Below are 20276 nucleotides of genomic sequence, written 5' to 3'. Positions count from 1 at the left end.
TTTTTTTCCTAAGATGCATACATGTTTTTAAACAAAACAGAGAAATGGGTTTATCTTTGTTTTGGCGCATGATTATATTTCTAGTTCATTGGCACTCTCTGTTCTGCGAGAGTGAAGATAATATTAAATATTTAAACGTGTGCAAAAAAAATATCAAGTCAAATGTTACTTACTAATTAGTATCCAAACTCTTCCTTCTTGTCCTTCATAATTCCCTCTTTTATTTCTCCATGATGACTTCGACTGACAGGCCACTATTTCGATGGGACTGTTGGGACTAGGGAATCGATAGCATTTTCTTTTGTAATTTCATTAGATTGGTTTTATTTCTGTTCTTATGCAATTTCAAATCATGAGTTGGGCTTTTAATTTCAAATGTTGATTGAACGGGAAAAAGACGCATAAGCATGTTTGCATATTCCAAATAAAAATGATTAAAATCATGAGTTGGGCTTTAATTTCAAATGTAAGGGCCTGATTATAAGGAGGATTTTTGTTTTTTTTTTTACAAAATGGTATAAAAATAATTTAAAAAAAAAAATTGAACTTGAAACTAGTTTTCAGATAATAATTTTTATATTTTATGTGTTTCGCTCGCACTTTCAAGAATAATTTTCAAAATACTAAAAATAAAAATATTTGTTTGGGAGACCATTTCTATTTTTGAGATTTAAAAAAAATATATTTATAAAAAGTAATATGTAAAATCTGTAGATTACATTTTTTTTTTTTTTTAATGATAAGTTTCAAATTTGAAGTTAAGAATTCTTTTTGTGATAAAAATAAACTCTTAAATTTAAGAGATAAAAGAGTTTGAACAAATATGTGGGGTCCATTGTTTTCATTTTATTTACAATTATGTCATTAAAAATATTTTCTATATCCTGAAAGCACTTTTTAAGCCGTTTTCAAAATCCTGATTTAAATCAGGAAAATAGAATACAGTTTTTTTGGAAAACTGTATTTAGAAAATATTAGCCAAACAATAAATTCAAGTGTGAGACCCACCATTTTATGAATTGCAAAACAAAAACTATATTTAAATCCAAACAACCCGTACTTTATCTCTTTTTCTTTTCTCAAAATTTCCCATCAACAAAACAGTGAAAAAAGAGTAAAGTAATAATATTATTATCTAAAAGAGGTTTAAAAAAAAAGGCATGTGAAATTTGAGATCTCATTTTTTTATATAAAAAAAGGGAAAGTATGAGACTGCAATCTACCAAATTACCAAATCATCAAATTATTGTAGCAATATTACTATTTAAATGGGGAGGAAAAATCAGCAATACAAAAAAATATTGGCTCAGCTAAATCATAAACTTTCATCCAACCAAATCAAGACATTCCTCAATTTTCATACAATGCCAAGTCTATCTAGGGCTTGAACTTAAAACGATATCATTTGTTTAAGTAATAAGGAAATTATCATTTATATATTACTAAAAGCTAAAGCGTAGTATTTATTGTTACTGAACTCCTGCTACGTCACCTAATTACCACATCATTCGTCACATAATTATTGTTTTTTTTATTCCTTTTTTTTTTTACAAAAAAAATATATAAATAGATTATTAACTTTACATATTCATCTTTATTGGTTTTAATACCTATATATATTTCCTTTTTATTTCCAATTTTCCTATAATTTTTTTTTGACATTCACTTATTTTTTAAATATTTACACTTTTTTCAACCTTTCTTCTTTCCTTACCTTTTTATCTCCCCACTACCCTCTACTTTAATGTCACTATTCATCTTTCCCTTCATCTTTCTTTATTTATTTTTTCTTATTCACTCCCTCTTACTATAATTTAGAATGCAAAAAAGTAATTTACCTTTTATTTTTACATTCAAACCATAAAGAATATTTTTTTCCTTTTCATCTCTTTTTTTCCTTTCTTTTTTAATTGTTTTCCACTTCTTTTTCCTTCCTTTAAAAACAGTGTTAATTTTAGAGAGAAATTATAAATTTGACTCCCTCTTCACAATATTTGTATTGCGTTGGAACTAAACCTCTTGGCTGCCATCACAGATTCACAACACAAAATTGTGGGAGCATGTATATGAAATTTTCGGTGAAATTTAGGATGTGTCTACTAGAATTTTTCTTGAAAGAGAGGGAAAGAAAGAACAAGCACAACTTTGGAGGTTTATGTGTATGTAAGAAATTTCCAACCCTTCTTCTCAACGTGTGAGCCAACCCCATATGAGAGCTCGGAGTAGTCTGCACAATAATTTTCCTTCAACTAAACAATTATTGTATCAATCTCAACATCCAAAAACATTGTGCTAATTTCAAAGAGAGAAACAGAGTGGGGAAGACGGACACAACTTTTGAGGAGCAAACTGTAGAATGATGCTACGTAACATGAAAGTTTCTAACCTGAATCTCTTCTTTTTTGGCAAAAAGAGCCAAATACCACTATTTTTTGAAATTACCAGTGTTTTACCAATGTTTGAGAAATATCTAGAAATGTACCACTTTTTTGAAACTTGAGTTTCACAAACTTGAGTTTGACATGGAAATCGAGTTGAGGAAAATCAAGTTGCTAAAAAAGTCCACTTAGAACTCGAGTTTATGAAACTCGAGTTCCTTTTGATAAAATTATTTGCCTGTGTTTAAACAATGAGATAAAAAAAATTTAAATAAGTCAAAAATTATGGCCTTCCATCCCACGGGACCTTGACAAAAAAAGAAAAAAAAAAAGAAAAACCCACACCTGAAAGAATAAGAAACAAAACTGAAAGCCATGAGAAAACTATTTGCTTGTGTTTAAACAATGAGGAAAAAAAAAAAAAAAAAAAAAAAAAGATAAGTCAACAATTGTGGCCTCCCATCCCACGTGACCCTAACAAAAGAAAGAAAAAAGAGAAACCCACACCTTTTTTTTTTTTTTGATAGTAAACCAGTACTTAACTTTCATTACTTAGGACAACTGTCCAATGCAATAACATCCATATGAATTTGAGATACAATAACACTGGGGGTATCTTCCACCCAAATTAGACATTCTTGTACATTACTAGCTTCCTTAGCCATAAGATGAGCAGCCATATTGCTCTGTCTGCGCACATGAGAACAACTCCACGAGCTGAAAGCAGACAGCCCCTGTTTCGCCCCTTCCACAATTTTCTGTATTGAGCACGGGCCTGGGTCAGTTCCTCCAACAGCCAACACTACCATTTGAGCATTACTTTCCATATCAATATCCTTCAGTCCTAAGTCCCTAGCCAGCTGAATTCCCTCCTCCATCGCCATCGCTTCAACCTCCATGGCCCCAAGGGGGAAATGTACTTTTTTACTCATTGCCCCCAGAAACCCACACCTAGAAGAATAAGAAACAAAACTAAAAGCCAACCAGAAAACGGTGATAAACACTAATAATTTCGAAAAATGATTTCGAAAAATGGTTGTATTTGGCTATTTTTGCTGCAATCACAACGTTGCTCTTGGCTTCTTGCATTATTGTTAGCATTGTTTAAACTTTTAAAGCTACACAAGAAATTAGTGAGTCTCTGGATACTTACCACTTGCGCATGAATACCAAACTTGACTAACCAGAAGCTCCAAATCTATAGCAATGGACTAATAATTTCTCGTCCTTAGAGCCTAGAGCCTAGGGCGGTAGGGCCCCTCAGCATTGACAACAAACAATGGGGAAAGTGTTTCCCTGCATTATTGAAGCTTAAAGCAATGGCCACTGTTATAACAGTTAACTTGCCTTCATATTCAACTGTCATATCTAAGGGCCGACATTTCTCTTATCTTTTCAAAAGAAACAAACATTTCTCTCCTTGATTAAAGCTGAAATTAAATTGAGTGGGTCAGACATGCCAGAATTCTACAGATGACAGATCTCTATATGTCAAAAAGTTGAAGCTATCACAACGTTGTTCTTGGCTTCTTTGATTAATTTCCATCTAATTATTGATTATTGATTGATTTGAAAGGAGAAATCAAGTCCCAGTGATGCACTTTTGTTTTCAACGAACACCAACATACTAAACAAACATTACCCCGATATCACTAAGTGCCAATTTTCACTCTATTCTAATACATACACAGCTAGAAATCAAGGCCATCCAGATACATCACCTATTCAATTATTGAGTTGTTAACTTGTTGAAACCAAAATATTTTCATTAAACTCTATATTTCTTGAAGAGAACAATGAAGAAATTTGGACTTCAATTTCTATCAAGAAGAGGGAAAAAACCAATGATATGTAAAAAAATAAATAAAATTAAATCAAGCCAAAAAAATATCCACAATCAAAAGGTTTTTTTTTTTTTTTTTTTTGAGAAACACAATCAAAAGTTGAAAGAGTGAAAGAGTGCCCACCATCGTTCAAGAGAACGGTTAATGGGCAATCCAAGTAATCCAGTGAATGCACTAATAGACCTATGGGCTGTTGTTTTGAATGGTCTGGCAGACTATCCTTAGTGGATCCCAAACACAAGTTTCAGTCATTTGCCATTTGGTTTAGGGATTAAATTATCAATTGTGCTATTCACATTTTCTTATTTCTATAAATTTTTTGTGTTAATTTAGAATAAGATACCACACAATATGTGGATGTAGTTTTATGGATGTATCTTCAAAATAGTCGCATCTATTTCACTTTAAGTGATCGCGGAACATACTATGATAACAACAGTACCTACTAGTGATATATCAAAAATCAAGCACAAATCGGTCCTCGGCAAGGCATAAAGATTTTTTAAGCTAGGATGGTGCCTTTTCTTGGCAAGAAGGGCACACTGCGTCTCTAGACCTTGAACTAATCAACATTTACAATTGAAATCAATTGGCTCAATTTTAGAGCTTTTAGTGCAAAGTTCAAGGAACAAAATTGTGTTTCCCCACCAAATAGAAACAGGTAAGAAAAATGCATCTGACAATTAGAAGATGTTAACTACAAATTTTCTTCTCAAAAAAAAAAAAAAAATTAAGAATAAATTTTAATCATAAAGATACTTTGGTAATTTAAGAGGCATGTAAATTTGTTCAGCAAGTGGAGCTAACTATTTTTTGATAGAAAAGGTAGAAATATATTAACCAAAGAAAAACCAAAACAAGGCAAGCCAGGGTGGCTCCCACTGACCTGGCGCCCATAAATACAACCTCCACAGAGGAAAAAATAAAAAACAAAGGAACAAAAAAGAAGAAAAACTAATATATAACGTGTACAAAGGAACTCTGCACGAGCAGACAGCAAGCTCAGGTGCATCAGGTGCGAAGCCTACTATTGGCCAACCGTTGGTACTCCTCCAGCAACGAGACAGCCCCCTTAAGGATAATCTGCGGAGGAGTTTGAACTGCTTCGAACAGGAGACGGTTTCGCGCGTTCCAAATGGACCAAGCCACCATTGCCCAAGTGTCAAGCTCCTGCCTGCTTAGCTTCTCCGACAATGCCCGAGCCAAGCTAAGGAAATCAAGAGCTGAGGTATCACATTTCTGAAGCTTCCCCCGAACCAACGCCCAGACATTACGCGCCAAAGGGCATTGCCAGAGGATATGGATAATGGTCTCATCATGTACACCACAAACCGCACACTTAGGATCGATGTGAACCTTACGCCGAGCAAGGTTTGCGCGAGTTGGCAGAACGTCCGAGCTCGCCCGCCACACAAAGTGTCGCACCTTCGGAGGGATGGGCAGCCTCCACAGCCTATTCCAAAACCGTTTATAAGTAAGCGGCCAAGATATTGATCCCTAATTTTTTCACAAGCCAAATTATCAAATGCATACATTTGTGATTTGCAGGGAGCCAAAGATTGAATCAAGATATTTCATAAAAAATTAAAAAAAAAATTAAAAAAAAAAAAAAAATTCTCACATGAAGCTTGATTTACACATTCTTTTCAACCAAGTACATATGGATAATGAATTAACAGGTAAAAAAAAAAGGAATTTCAGAGATCTATGTGTGTCTGTGTGTGTGTATATATATATTAGGTAAAATTGAGAGAAAATTCAATTTGGTTTATAATTGAATTCCAATTGTCCTCTAATTTGCATCACGTCTTATTTAATTTATTTTTTTGGTTCTAAGCGAGTTAATGAGGTGCAAAAGACGAAGGGTCTAATATAAATAAATTATCAAAAACTTAATAAAGAAAAAAAGAAAGAGTAAACTCGTGTATATCCAAAAGAAATTAAAATAAAAAAAAATAAAAGAAAGAGAGTATAATTTGAATCCATATATGTGTGTAATTGTAATTTTTTTTAATTGTATCGTGCATATGTACGGGTTATACACTAGTTTTAAACTAAAGATATATGCCAAAAGTCTTTTAGCTTTAACTGACACTTCCTAATTTTTCTAAAAGCTTCTAAAAGCGTCGTCCAAGTTCCAAATCCCTCATCCCCAACTATTGAATTATAAAAAACAAATAAAAAACAAATAAAAAACTCTCTGTTGAGGATAAATTTTTCACGTCACATGGCTTTAATTCATTGGCAACCCACACCACATCAACGTTATTATGAATTTTGGAAAAATCTCTTTTAAAGCCCAAAAGAGTCCATATTTACACAAAAAAGGCGTCAAAGGCCATGGTTCAAGCTCATAGCACATCATCTCATTTTTGGCTCATAATTCAAGCTCATGAGTCTCATCGAGGGAATTTTGGGAGTCATGGTTTGGAAGGCCAAGCAGTATGTTCAGTAAAGCTCAAGGGGTTCAAAATTGATAAAGGAAAACATGTTGCTTAGCATGTCTTCCCCAATTCCCTGAACTCTGACGGGCCAGTGTGCAATAGGTAACATTTGGTAAGACTCTTATATCACATAACACTTAAAATGATAAAACTTCCCATGCTCTTTACATAAAAATTAATGTCCATCATATAATATAAGTTTAAAAATGTAATTATATCATTTCTTATTAATTATATTATTATTTTCATTTAAATCAATCCCAAACACATGGCTAAATCTATATTAATATCTCATATCTAACATTAAGTGCTCTCCTTGCTCTCCAAGATTTGGTCAAAACACAAAGAACCATAATTACATTTCTAAAACTTCTTCAAATATTAACCAACTAGTTTATTACTTACCAAAATTATATTGTAATAAAACCATAGAGTAAACACATAACTTTCCAAAAGAGGAAACTTAGCCAAAAATACTAGCAACAGCTCCAACAGAAGGTGCAATAGCTCCATCAGTAACTGTAACATCTCTAATAGAAGTGCAACAGCTCTAGTAGAAGCTGCAGCAGCTCCAACAAAAGCTGCAGCTACTCTAGCAGCAACTGCAATAGTGTATGAACTTAAAACTTGAAACCATTGCATTACAAGTTGACTCATCCAAGCCTGCATATTCGTATCTTGATTCACTTGGCAAATGAAATTTTCTTATCCTGCTTGCCTTATTCAACGAGATTGGAATTCCTAATGATAAGAGAAACGTTCTATCAAATGATACACGACGTGTTTTTTCATGAATATCTTCCCCTTTTGAATAAAAAATGGTGCTATTAGATGTTGCTATTGATTTTGCAAGATCATGCATAAGATCATGCATTTTAAATTGTAGTATATTACCTCTCTCATCTTCCTCAACTTCCTAAAAGAATGATCTCCAAAGCAAATCCATAAAATATTCATGACCAATATCTTCCAAGCATTGATCTGGACTTAAAGACCTAATGAACCCTTGAGCCATCCACATTTTAATCAATGTTGTTTTATGAATTTTGTAATCCTTTGGAAATAAACAACAATAAGCAAAGCACTGCGGTCAAATTGGCCATTTACCACTTTTCGCGGAAACTATTAGCAACATACCATTGTTTGCAAAATAAGTAGCAATATACCACCTTTTTGAAACTCAAGTTCATGAAACTCGAGTTTACTTTGTAAATCGAGTTTTAAGCACTCGAGTTTCATAAAAAAACTTGTCCTAATGTGGATTTTTTTTATTGAAAAAATGCAACAATACTCGAGCTTACCAAGCTTGAGTTCTTTGTAAATACAAAACTTGAGTGTATTGCTCTTTTTGTTTTTCTTCTATGGTACTCGAGCTCCCCAAGTTCGAGTTCCTTGTAATATGGAACTCGAGTTTGGTAAGCTCGAGTTCCTTATACCTTTTTTTCCCCGATAATCTACAAATAAACATAAACATAAAAATAAGTAATTTGAACGCACAAACATATGTTTTTATTTATTTAAATACAAGCATTGTAAAATATAGAAATTTTGATTTCAAAATATTAATTTTTAGGCCACTCATACCCCTTGTTTATTCATTTTTAACACACTCATCAATTTCTAACTTCTCAGAAGTGTTATGGTCAAATTGGTTAAAATATTGGGGGTTATAATGAGAAATTAGAACAACATGTAAAAGAAAAATCTCACTCCATTTTTAATCAATTGATAAAGTAACAATATGTAGCTTAAACTTCTCAGTGTGTTGAAATTTCTATATTTTACAATGCTTCTATTTAAATAAATAAAAACATATGCTTGTGTATTCAAATGAAAAAAAAATTACTTATTTTTATGTTTATGTTTATTTGTTGATTATTGGAAAAAAAAAAAGTATAAGGAACTCGAGCTTACCAAACTCGAGTTCCATATTACAAGGAACTCGAGCATGGGAAGCTCAAGTACCATAGAAGAAGAAAAAAAAAGAGCAATATGCTCGAGTTTTGTGTTTACAAAGAACTCGAGCGTGGTAAGTTCGAGTATTGTATTGCATGGACTTGAGTTTACCAAGCTCAAGTTCCATGTGGCATTTTTTCCCAAAAAAAAAAAAAAAATCACGTCAGCATAAGTTTTTTTTTTTTTTTTTTTTATGAAACTTGAGTGTTTAAAACTCTATTTACAGAGCAAACTCGAGTTTCAAAAAAGTGGTATATTGCTACTTATTTTGCAAATAGTGGTATGTTACTAATAATTTCTGCGAAAAGTGGTAAATGGCCAATTTGGCCCTTCTTTTTTCCCCCAAATAGTGTTAATGTCAGAGAATATTAGTCCTCCGCGAAATATTGTGTTGTGTTAATTCAAAGAGAGAGAGAGAGAGAGAGAGAGAGAGTAGACTGGCATAACTTTTGAGGAGAACAGTGTAGTTGAGAAATTTCCAACCAATTCTTTGCCCCACCAAGGGAAACAGGGTGAATTTTTCCCTCTAAGAGAGGGAGAGGACAAAAAAGTTTGGCATGGTGTACGAAATTTCCAACCCTTCGTTTGACATTTTAGGAGTAGATTGCAGATCACACGCATGTAGGACAAACAAACTTCGTTAGTGCATAAAAGAAGACAAACAACTTCTTATTATATTGCTTTGTGACTAGCTTTTTTCTTTTTGCTGAATATTGTGACCCATTCATTATAAAGTTCTTTTTACATTGCTTTTCACAAGCTTTTTAAGTAATTTTTACATTACTTTTTGACCAGCTATAAAGGTTTTTGTTTTACATTACTTTTTGACTAGCAATAACGGTTTACATCATTTAATAAAGAGTTATAAATCTTAACTCAAACTCAACTCGGGTTCCATATAAGATAGAAAGTTAAATGATCTTAGAATTTTAATAATCGACTTGATTCAGTTTAGCACAATTACAAACTATCTCACAAAACCCGAGAATACTTTATTATTGCCCATGTTATTCAAACAAATTTAAACATATTTTCAGGAGGACTTCAGTTTTAAGTTTCAAGAAGTGAAAATCACAACCGCCCTATCATTTTTCTTGGGATATATTTATGGTGAAATTACCGATTCAAAAAATTCTCCCACAAAAGTTGGCATACACCTTGTAATAATAAAAACTAGTCACAAAATTACAATGTTATCTTAATCAACATTAAAATGAAACCAAAAGAATAAAAGATAGACCTTATAATAATTATAATAACATGGTGGTTTAGTTTCACTTGTAATAAATCCTTGAAGATCATAACTCTTACGGATGTTTAGCATTTGTGTTTTCCAAAGAAGGAAGTTTGTGGAAGAGAGATGGAGTGATACAAAATTAGCAACATTTTGTGTCACTGGATAAGGGTGCTCATCAACTTGAGATGAATTTGATGAGGATGGCATGATTGAAAAAGGAAGAAGGAAATCTCTCTATCTCACCAGTGGCTCTAATACCATAAAGAATTTTGAGAACTCTGTCTCACGGTTGAGATAGAGAGATTTCTTGTATTTACTTATATAGATAAAATGTTACAAGGTGGGATCTGTACAACATAACTGATGTAAATGTAATAAGAGATATATTAGGAAAGAATAAAGAAAATATGGAGGAAATCACGCCTACCCTTGCTGGTCTGCAGAAACTAAGGGTGCTAGCTGTGGGAGGAGATCATGCTATCCTTGCTGGTCTGTAGAAACTAAGGGTGCCAGCTGTGGTCTTGAATCTTTGATGTTATCAGCCTTGATATGGATTTATGTAACAGGGTTGACTAACAAATTACATCTCTAAATTCTATTTTTATTTATTTTATTCTTTATTGTTTCTTTGCTCACTTCTCCTTTTAGATCTCTTCTGTCTGTCATGAATTGAAGCATGTCACATTAAGCTATATGGAGTATCATATTATCATAACATGTCTTGAGAAGTGGAAATGCTACTTGAAGAATTGATTCTATGAAAAACTCAAAATATAAACATGTGCTTGCTTAATAATTAGAAAGGCAAACTAGATAAGCCTGGATGTGAGCTGATATACTTGAACTTGAATGAATTAGTGACTAAAAAGTTCATGCTTTTGCAGTTAGAAGCCCCTGTAGCTAGAGTTTGTGGTCTGGACACCCCCTTCCCTCTTGTTTTTGAACCATTCTATATGCCTACAAAGAACTAGGTATGTTGTTTAGATCTTTTTCCTGCACAACACTCTTGTTTGGATATAAATTTATTCTTGTTAACACGGTCCCTACCTGCTTGCAGAATAGTGGCGGCTCCAGGAATTTTATTTAGAGGGGTCACTACAAAATTTTAATAAAAAGAGAACTTTAATACATTGAGTTATCGAAAAAATAATAATAATACATAAAGTTTTACAATTTTATTCTACAAGTTTTCAAATTTTGAATGTTACATGATAGTTCATTATGAATATCTATTGCCAATGTGGGTAGCTATGTCTATGATCATTTTATTTTGTTTAGTTTGTCTAACATTTTTATCTTTATACAGTTGTTATTATCTACTAGCCACGAACCCACGCGTTGCGTGTGATAATTAGTTTTATGATGGTTTTATTAATATTTTTTTTTTTACAATTTAAACTAATCTAATAATGAGTAATTTATTTCGTAATTATATTTTTATTTATTATAGGAACAATCATAAATGTAATATAGGAACAATCCAAAACACCAAAAAAATGTAAACTAAAAAAAATTAATAAAATTTAACAATGATTAATTGAACCAATATTAGGATAATTTTTTTTATTATCTATTAAGGTTATTTTCTTTGTAGAAATTATAATTTCAGTCACCCAAAACATATTATCAAATAAAAAATTATTAGCAAAATCTAATAATTAAATTTCTATACATGCATTGTTATAAAATAATAATAATAAAAAATAAAATTGCAAAAGTTAAAATTTGTCACCTATCTGATTATTTTCGCTTGGCTAACCTTTGCTTTTCTTTAAATAAATGGCATTATAGAATACTTCTAATACAACTATTAAGAGTACTTTGTCCACCACAAAGGATTAGAAAATAGACAAAAATTAGTAAAGTTTCATAGTTTAACATCTAAATTGAGCACTATAAAAAATCATGCTATGTAATAGAATAAATACCGAATTATCCAAATCATGTTATGTAATAGAATAATATTATATTTTTATATACTATATTTAATTCTTTAGAATGTAATAGGATAACATTTAACAATCAAGGAGAATTAAAAAAAAAAAACAATTTAAAAAACAAAACTAAATCAAAATTTAAAAAACAAAACTAAATCGCATTAACCCAAAATAGAGTTTTAAAGAATATAAAAAAATTATCAACTTAAAGTAGAGATGCAAGAAAAATAAAAAAAATCCACCAAAAAATTTAGAGAGAGAGAGAGAGAGAGAGAGAGAGAGGGAGGGAGGGAGAGAGAAAGGGAACCCTTTTTTTTGTGAGGGAAAACCATGCATAGAAGAGATGACAACAAATTTATAGTAAGAGGATGTGAATAAGAAGTGACAAAAATAAGGGAAGATAAAGGAAAAGAGGAAGGATGATATTAATGTAGAAGGTAGTGGGGAGATAAAAAGGTAAGGGAGGAAGAAAAATTAAAAAAGTAGTGGGGAGATGAAATGGTAAGTAAGAGAGAAAGGTTTGAGAAGTGTAAATATTAAAAACAATTGTAAGATAATTGAAAAAAAAAATGTTGAAGCCTTTCAAGCTTTATTTTTTTTATTATTATTTTTTAAGCTGAAAAGGCTCACACAAAACCCTAAAACTGAACTGAAAAGGTTTTGGGTTGGGCTTGATAGTAGAACTAAATAAATAAGAGGTGGGCTGGATTAATTTTACAGATTTATTATAGGGTGATAGTGGAAGTAAATAAATAAGTAGTGGGTTAGATTTATTATAGGGTGATAATGGAAGTAAATAAATAAGTAGTGGGTTGCATTTATAAAGCTAAAAATTGTAAAAACCATTTTAAAATTGTATGACAAATTATATTTTAAAAAAGAAAAGAAAAAAAATAATGAAGTGGCAGCTGATGTGGCGTAACGTGAGAGCAGCAACAGCATTAAACGCTACGCTTCAGCTTTTTTTTTTAACTGAAAAGGCTCACACAAAACCCTAAAACTAAATTGAAACGGCTTTGTGTTGGGCTTGATAGTAGAACTAAATAAATAAGAGATGGGCTGGATTAATTATACAGATTTATTATAGGGTGATAGTGGAAGTAAATAAATAAGTAGTTGGCTGAATTTATTATAGGGTGATAGTGGAAGTAAATAAATAAGTAGTGGACTGCATTTATAAGGCTAAAAATTGTAAAAACCATTTTAAAATTGTAGGAAAAATTATATTTTAAAAAATAAAAGAAAAAAAAGAATGACATGGCAGCTGATGTGGTGCAACGTGAGAGCAGCAGCATTAAACGCTACACTTTAGCTTTTAGTAATATATAGATTGGACTTTGTTTTCATAAAAATATTTCTGACTGAATGACTAATTTCAACTCATTAGCTTTATATTAATTATTAATGCACACAATCACACTCATTCATACATAAATTATACACTACATGTCTTCTTAACTAGTTAAATGCATGAACAATAATTTTATATATATATATATATATATATACAAGATAGAAATTATACTATAGTTTAATCTAAGTGTATATGTGTGTGAAGCTCCATCTTAGAGACTTGAACCCTGATCCTTGCCCCCCACACTCCATACTCTACACTTATACTTGTTCACACCAAGGGCGTGCAATGGTAATGCTTGAACAATCATTGACTTTACAATTTTTTTCTTGAATTTTACTAACTTTATTACAAAAATTTATTATAATATGATAACAATACACACACATGTAAAAAAAAAAAAAAAAAAAAAAAACCTCTATATTTCTTAATTATTAAATTATATAAAGTTATATTATATTTATATTGTAAATACAAACATCCACACACATCATAATTTACACAAATACATAACATTATAACAAAAAGTAATGTACACAATCAATATTAAACACACACACATATAATATAAATTTATGAAAAAGAATTACACTTACAATTCACAAACACTTACTCTTTATTCGGTTTTTTTTAAAAAAAAAAAAAAAAAAACTTACTCTTTATTCTTAAAATCGAAAATACTTATAATAAAGAGGTGCAAAATTTAAGTCAGAATATGCAAAAATTAATAATAATTTTTAAAAATAAATTATAGTATTAAGCTAAAAATATATATATATATATTTATAGTTTTTTCTTTTGAAATCAGGGGATGAACCCCTGAATATGCTTTAGCGCCGGCCCTGTTGTAGATATTGGACGCGATCAAATCAACTATAAATTACTACGTGCACATCGGACTGTCCACTGTTCTGCTTTATTCTAAAGATGCATCATGGTCATTATCCCCGTTGTTGTCATTTACATGTACAAATAATCCTCACATCTGGGCTATCTAACGAAAATAAACACATCAAGAAGAAATTTGAAGTGCACTGTCCATTTTCAATCTCTTCTAAATGTGAAAAAAAAAAAAAAAAGACTAGCAATTAAAGGGTTTCATACCCAGAATTCTTTTAACCTGATATTTTATGAAATGAACATACAAGCAGCTCATTATTATCTTATCTAAACCAGAAAATCTTTAGAACACCTAAAATCAGGGAATTAAAATTCTATTTTAGAAAATTTTGAAAATTACAAAATTCAAAATAAGTCTTTCAATAATGTATATGGCCTCCTGCATCAATAATACCCATCAATTGGATACTATTGTAGTGAGTAAAATCAATGTGATAAAGCTATTTCCTCAGCTTTTTTCTTTTTCTTTTGGGTGCAAATCAATACTGCCCAACCTTTCAATAGAGACAAACTTTACAATAACTGTCCAAGCCAATAAATTGTCTGATACAGTGACTTTGGGTTGCCGTTAAACATACCTTTCAGCTTTGAAAAAATCAAGAGGGTGATTAATAGTACTTCAATGATTGCAACCACCTCAAAGAAAGGACTCTTATCAGTTTCTGCTGATATGGGTCCTCCTTTAAGGCTAAAGTACAATCTTGTTCCTTCCTCTCGAGGGACCTCTTTTCTCTGTTTGTCTCCTCTAGGTGGGTAATTTTTAGGTACTTTTAGAGCACGATGAATGGTATTTTCTCCTTTCACATTTATGGTAGAGTCTACTCATTAAGTAGGGTCTATCATGAATGTAAAAAGAAGAAGCACAATTTCACTATACTCTGAGAGTATCTAAGTATTTTCCCCTCTAGAGTAGTAATTTTTTTAGTAACTCTTGTTTTATTTTGAATGTGAGTGTCCAAGAAAAAAATAAGGTTATGAAGGTGACATTTGAGGTGCTTGTCACAACACAATTGAATCACATTCAATGACGTGTGATTCGAAGTTGGAACTTTAGTTTGCATGTTTACAGTATTTAAAATTTTGTATAACTAGATTTATTGTTAAAAAAATTAGCCACTTTTTTATTTTTCAATAAAAAGTTTCATAAATTGGTTTACTAACATATACCCTTAGTAAAATCCTTGTTATATTACCGATCACGTTTTGAGTTACCATTGACAGGCCATGTATATTATTTGGCTCCAACAAAATTATGAAAGTACAACAACAAAAACAGCAAAAACATATTACATAGTCACCCCAATTACATTTCTCCAATTGATTTCACCACCAGAATTGGGTAATAGGGGCCAGTATTTTCAGCTGCAACCAAAGTAAATTCTTCAACCGTTTTTAAACTGGAATAGGGACAGCTCTTAGAGGATGAGCTCTCTGTAAGGTGATGCCAAACTTATCTTCCATGTTCAAATCCTCAGGTTTAACCCCATCTTCAAGTTTCCAATCAAAGGCTTGTATAAGTGAACCCAACATCAAGTGCAACATTCGAATAGCCAATAGCAAACCAGGACATATTCTTCTTCCACCACCAAATGGTATAAGCTCAAAGTTCCTGCCTTTAACATCAATTTCCAATTCCAAGAACCTCTCTGGCATAAAGGACTTTGCATTGTCCCAGAAGCTCGGGTCTCGGCCTATAGTCCATGCATTTACTAGCACTTGTGCATCTTTTGGGATAATGTAGCCATTGATTTCTACATCAGCTCTAGCTTTCCTGGGGAGTAAGAAAGGAACTGGTGGGTGCAACCTCAATATTTCTTTGACTATTGCTTGTAAGTAAGGTAAGTGGAGAATATCTGATTCCTGAACTTGGTTGCCTTTGCCAATGACTAGCTCCAGCTCTGCTTTGGCTCTTGACAATGCCTCTGGATTGTGTAGTAGCTCCGCCATTGCCCATTCCAGTGTGGTTGAAGTTGTTTCAGTGCCAGCAACAAATAGGTCCTAGTGCATAACAACTTAATTAGAACTTATTTTTGTAGATCACAAACCATATCCATCATTCATCAAAAGTAAACTAAACAAAGGACTAATAATTAAAGTGATAAACATAAACTACTAGTTATCCCAAGAGTTCAAGTGGTCCAGAAGGCCAAATTAGGGCTAACTTGTAGGATTTTTACCTACTCTAATACCATGTAATTAAACTACCACTTACCCTAAAATCTTAATAAAAAAATCCAAGCAGAAGAGAGTAATAATACTGACCAGGAATAGACGTTCTATCTTGGTTTTGTCCATCTCCTCACTGTTTTTGTCACTGATGTTGAGAAGGGTATCTAACACATCATTGTTCATGTTAGAACCACTCATTTTTCTCAAATGCAGTCTTTGGCTAATGATGTTGTCAAAGAGGTCAAACATCCTTCTAAAGTTCACTGCCACACTATGCCTTAAGCCTTGGAAGTCAATCTTCTTAAGCACAGGAAAATAATCTGCCAAATTTGGTTTCCCTGCATCTTTCATGACATTCCACACCAGCTCCTTCAACTCTTTAGCTTGGTCAGAATTGGAGTCCACCATATTCATCGAATAGATTATGTTTGATAACATATTAATTGTAGTCTTGAAAGCTGCTCTGCCAATGTCTACTGCCTCACTGGCTAGGCTGCTTTTTCGACTATCAGCAAGGAGATCCTGCACTTTCTTGTGGCGGATATCTTGATTGACATCTAGTATCTTGTTGGAGAATAGTTGTTCCATGCATATTCTACGAAGTTTTCTCCACCGTGTTGAGACGGGTATCAATGACAAGCTAAACTCATCGTGTCTGCAGGCATGAAAAGCATCTGGCACCCATCTGTTGGACAAGAATTGGTCATGTGTTTGGAGGACTTCTTTGGCCATGGCTGCTGAAGAAATGACTATTGTGGTTACTTGGCCTAGTTGTAGTCTCATTATAGGGCCATGAACCATGGCAAGGTTAGCTAGGGACATGTGGGGTTTGTCACCAAGGTCTAAGAGGTTTCCAATTACTGGAAAAGGTTTTGGACCTGGTGGAAGCTTTTTGGGAATTGCTTTGCTTCTTAAAATAATGTGGAAGGCTTGGATTATGATCCAGGTGAGGCAAAGACATATTATACAGCTCAAGAAATCCATCTTTCTACGTGAACTCTAGACTCAAGGAGGAAAGAACAAAGCACTAACAAAACAAGAGACTCCCTTTCTTCCTTTATATACAACAAGCATAACAGAACTTCAAGTTTTGGAACACACCCACTTGAATCTTTTTGTAGAAAGAATCACTTTTGTAAGGTTGAATTTAATTAACCATCTTGTTGGCTTTATTCCGTGTCAAGTTTGCTTGTATTTTAGCAATTAGTAACCCTGTATTTAGGTGGGTTTGTTGTAAGGGTAGTGAGTGAGATAGAGTGATTGAATGCTCAAGAGTGTGCAAGAAAACAGAGTCTCACGGCTGGATCTCGTGGGTGACTGGCGGCTATAAGCCGCCAGAAGCAGCACACGTGCCAAGCATGCCAGAAGTTGAAGTGTCATGCTAGCTGGAGCACTACAGGATAAAATAGGACAACTGGCCGTTCTGTTATCGCGAGGCTGGATCTCGCAACTCAGTCAAGCCGCGAGACCAAGTCGCGAGCCACCCCTGTTTTGAAAAACCTGACGTTTCACATTCTTTTCTCACCCCAGTATAAATACCCCTTATACCCACAAAAGAATGAGAGCTTCCATAGAGAATTTTGAGAGAGAAACCCTAGAGTAAAACAAGATTGATTCATCTACAATCTTTACATAAGAGTCTCTTCAAATTCTTTAACTCTCTTCCTCTTTATTGTTAAACCCTTGAGAGGCATTTTACCAAAACCTTTTCTCACCATATCCATTACTGTGAGAAGGCTGTTTGGTGTTCTGGGAAGCAGTTAGGAAGGAACCAATTTACATTGGTTGATGCTATGGTCAAGTAGCGGAATCCGGGAAGCTAGAAAAGAAATAGGTTCGGCGCAACCTCGTTGGAGCAAGAAGCTTGGAGGGCTTAGGTGCACTGGGTAGATTAGGCTTGGAGGGTCTATTGCTGTCTATGTATCCCAACTACATTTTCTAGTGGATTACTTACCGCTTGGAGGGCAGCGGAGAGGTTTTACGTCGAGAGCTTCGGTTTCCTCTTCGATAACACATCGCGTGTTGTCCTTGTATTCACATCTTCCTTCCCTTTTATTTTTTCCTTTTATTATCTGCTGTGGGTTGTGATTTTAAATTGGCTTAGATTGTTTTCCAATTCTGTTTTATAGTTTTTGTTCAATTTCCGCACACTAGTTGTTTGACATAAAGCTTGAATTGGTTAATTTGTAAATTAAGGGTCTAAACGTTCAAGGGTATTTTTACACTATTTGAACTTTCAATTGGTATCAGAGCGAGTACACTTGTTGTGGTTTAAATACCTAAGTGTGATCCTTAACCCCTTGTGTTTATTTGCCATGGATTGTGCTTTGTATGCCTCTTTGTATGATTTGGTTGGTGATAAATGTAACATGCCACGTGTTTGTGAAAATGTCTCTATGAGTGTTAATCCTCATAAGTGTGATGACATGTTATTTGAATCTATTGGTGTTGTTAACAAACTCTTGAAGAAAAATGCTAAGAAGTTTCAAAAGAATTTGAGCAAGTTATTTTGTGAAAATGATAATTTGATTGCTAAGTTCAATGAATCCAACAAATTGGTTGAGAAATATAAAAAACTTGTTGAAATTTCTCTTGAAAAGCTGAAAGAGTTTGAATGTTTGAATATGGATTTGGATGCTAAACTTGTTTTGTCTAACAAAATTGTTGATGATCTTAAATGTGAAAATGAATCTCTTAAGATGCATGCTAAGTGTTTGATTACTGAACCTATTATTAAAAAGGATGAAAATATTTGTTGCAATCATGTTGTGATACCCAATTTTGTGCCTAGTGTGGGTTCTACCTTAAAGGACAAATCGGTGTACATTCCTCCACATAAAAGAAATCAAAAGGTGGAGAGAAAGACTGTTAAGTCAAAGCCTCTATTTAGGTCTCAACCTAAGGCTTTGGATGGATCTAAGTTTGTTCCAACTTGCCACCATTGTGGTGTGATTGGTCATATAAGACCTCAATGTCATAAGTTGAAGAGGGAACAAAACCATATTGCTAGATCCCTTCCCAAAAGGCCTAGTGGACCTAAACACCTTGTGTGTCACCATTGTGGTGCCTTTGGTCATCTAAGACCTCAATACTCTAAGTTTCATACTTTTAAAAGAATCAAAAGAAAAGAAAAACTTGAGTTTTTTGGAAATTGTGCTAAAAAGAGTAAACCGGTTTTGAGTGAAAATAGCACGTTGTTAAAGAAAATGTTTAATGCTCTTAACTCCTTGACTATGTGCATCTCCGATTCTCATTCTTCCAACCCTTGTCTCACTTCTCTTGAGACACTCATTCCAAACAATCGTTCCGTTTGGATGAGGAAGGGTTCCTATGGTTGAGCTTTCGCTTTTTTTGGTCCTTGATCTAATTCTTTCAATCTTTGTAGGACCCTTCATGCATTAATTGTCATACTTCATGCATTTTGTGCATCTTGCATTTATTTGTATGCATTGTTTTGTTTTTTATCTTACTTTATATTTCAGTTTTGTGTAAGTAAAAAATCCAAAACCACATAAAAAATAAAAAATTCAAAAAGTTTGATTGTATATGTTTGAGCACATATCACATGTGAGTTTGGCCTTGTACCTTTGTACAAATGGTTTTGTGCATTTACGAACTTAGCTTGTTATTTTTGCACTTATATCTTTGTGGGAAAAATCTTGACATCTTTGTGTGATTGTTGTAAATCGATTTTCAAGCTTGTCATGAATGATTAGTCAATAGTCATGTTGGTTTTGATGCATGCGTAGACTTGTGCTTATATCTCTCCCCACTCTTTTATTTTTATTGCTTAAAAAGCTCAATAAATGTAAATCTCAAAATAAAAAGAAATAATGAGCTGCAAAAGCCGTCGCACATACTAGTATTCGACTAGAAAAAAGGGAAAGCAACTTATATGAAAATGTATGATGCCCAAAAAGCCAAAGACTTGTTCATCAAATTGAAATATCACAAATTTCAGGCATCGATCTCAAAATGAGATGTTTTGATTCAAAATGATCAAATGTTATGAATTGTAAAGAAGCCAAATGAAAAACTTCATCATATGTAATCATTT

The 20276-nt window shown here is 32.9% G+C and overlaps 3 protein-coding genes across 3 annotated transcripts; all 3 read right to left on the bottom strand.

Annotated features, from left to right (window-relative positions):
- Positions 1-2843: 2843 nt before the first annotated feature.
- On the bottom strand, positions 2844-3665 carry LOC115978629. Its single transcript, XM_031100467.1, has 2 exons — positions 3532-3665; positions 2844-3329 (listed from the first exon to the last, which is right to left on the bottom strand). Exons 1-2 carry the CDS (start codon positions 3540-3542, stop codon positions 2927-2929), a joined length of 414 nt encoding a protein of 137 aa, XP_030956327.1. The 5' UTR covers positions 3543-3665; the 3' UTR covers positions 2844-2926.
- A 1568-nt stretch (positions 3666-5233) lies between these two features.
- On the bottom strand, positions 5234-7335 carry LOC115994966. The gene is made up of 2 exons (XM_031119328.1): positions 7072-7335; positions 5234-5719 (listed from the first exon to the last, which is right to left on the bottom strand). The coding sequence occupies exons 1-2, from the start codon at positions 7333-7335 to the stop codon at positions 5234-5236; spliced, it is 750 nt and encodes a 249-aa protein (XP_030975188.1).
- A 7884-nt stretch (positions 7336-15219) lies between these two features.
- Positions 15220-17256, bottom strand: LOC115978616 (geraniol 8-hydroxylase-like). The gene is made up of 2 exons (XM_031100455.1): positions 16313-17256; positions 15220-16048 (listed from the first exon to the last, which is right to left on the bottom strand). The coding sequence occupies exons 1-2, from the start codon at positions 17201-17203 to the stop codon at positions 15443-15445; spliced, it is 1497 nt and encodes a 498-aa protein (XP_030956315.1). The 5' UTR covers positions 17204-17256; the 3' UTR covers positions 15220-15442.
- Positions 17257-20276: the final 3020 nt, after the last annotated feature.

Source organism: Quercus lobata, chromosome 1 (assembly GCF_001633185.2).
Source record: "Quercus lobata isolate SW786 chromosome 1, ValleyOak3.0 Primary Assembly, whole genome shotgun sequence".
In the NCBI taxonomy this organism is placed as follows: domain Eukaryota; kingdom Viridiplantae; phylum Streptophyta; class Magnoliopsida; order Fagales; family Fagaceae; genus Quercus; species Quercus lobata.
Note: the sequence above shows the minus strand (reverse complement) of the source record. Positions and strands in the feature narration are given on the sequence as shown.

Excerpts from the sequence above, each read along its gene's own strand:
- LOC115994966 (XM_031119328.1), bottom strand. The coding sequence starts at position 7,335 with ATGCAGGCTTGGATGAGTCAACTTGTAATGCAATGGTTTCAAGTTTTA. Across the intron at positions 5,720-7,071 it reads TTTATTACAATATAATTTTG|GGATCAATATCTTGGCCGCT; the intron begins GTAAGTAATAAA and ends TGAAAAAATTAG.
- LOC115978616 (XM_031100455.1), bottom strand. The coding sequence starts at position 17,203 with ATGGATTTCTTGAGCTGTATAATATGTCTTTGCCTCACCTGGATCATA. Across the intron at positions 16,049-16,312 it reads AGATAGAACGTCTATTCCTG|GACCTATTTGTTGCTGGCAC; the intron begins GTCAGTATTATT and ends GTTATGCACTAG.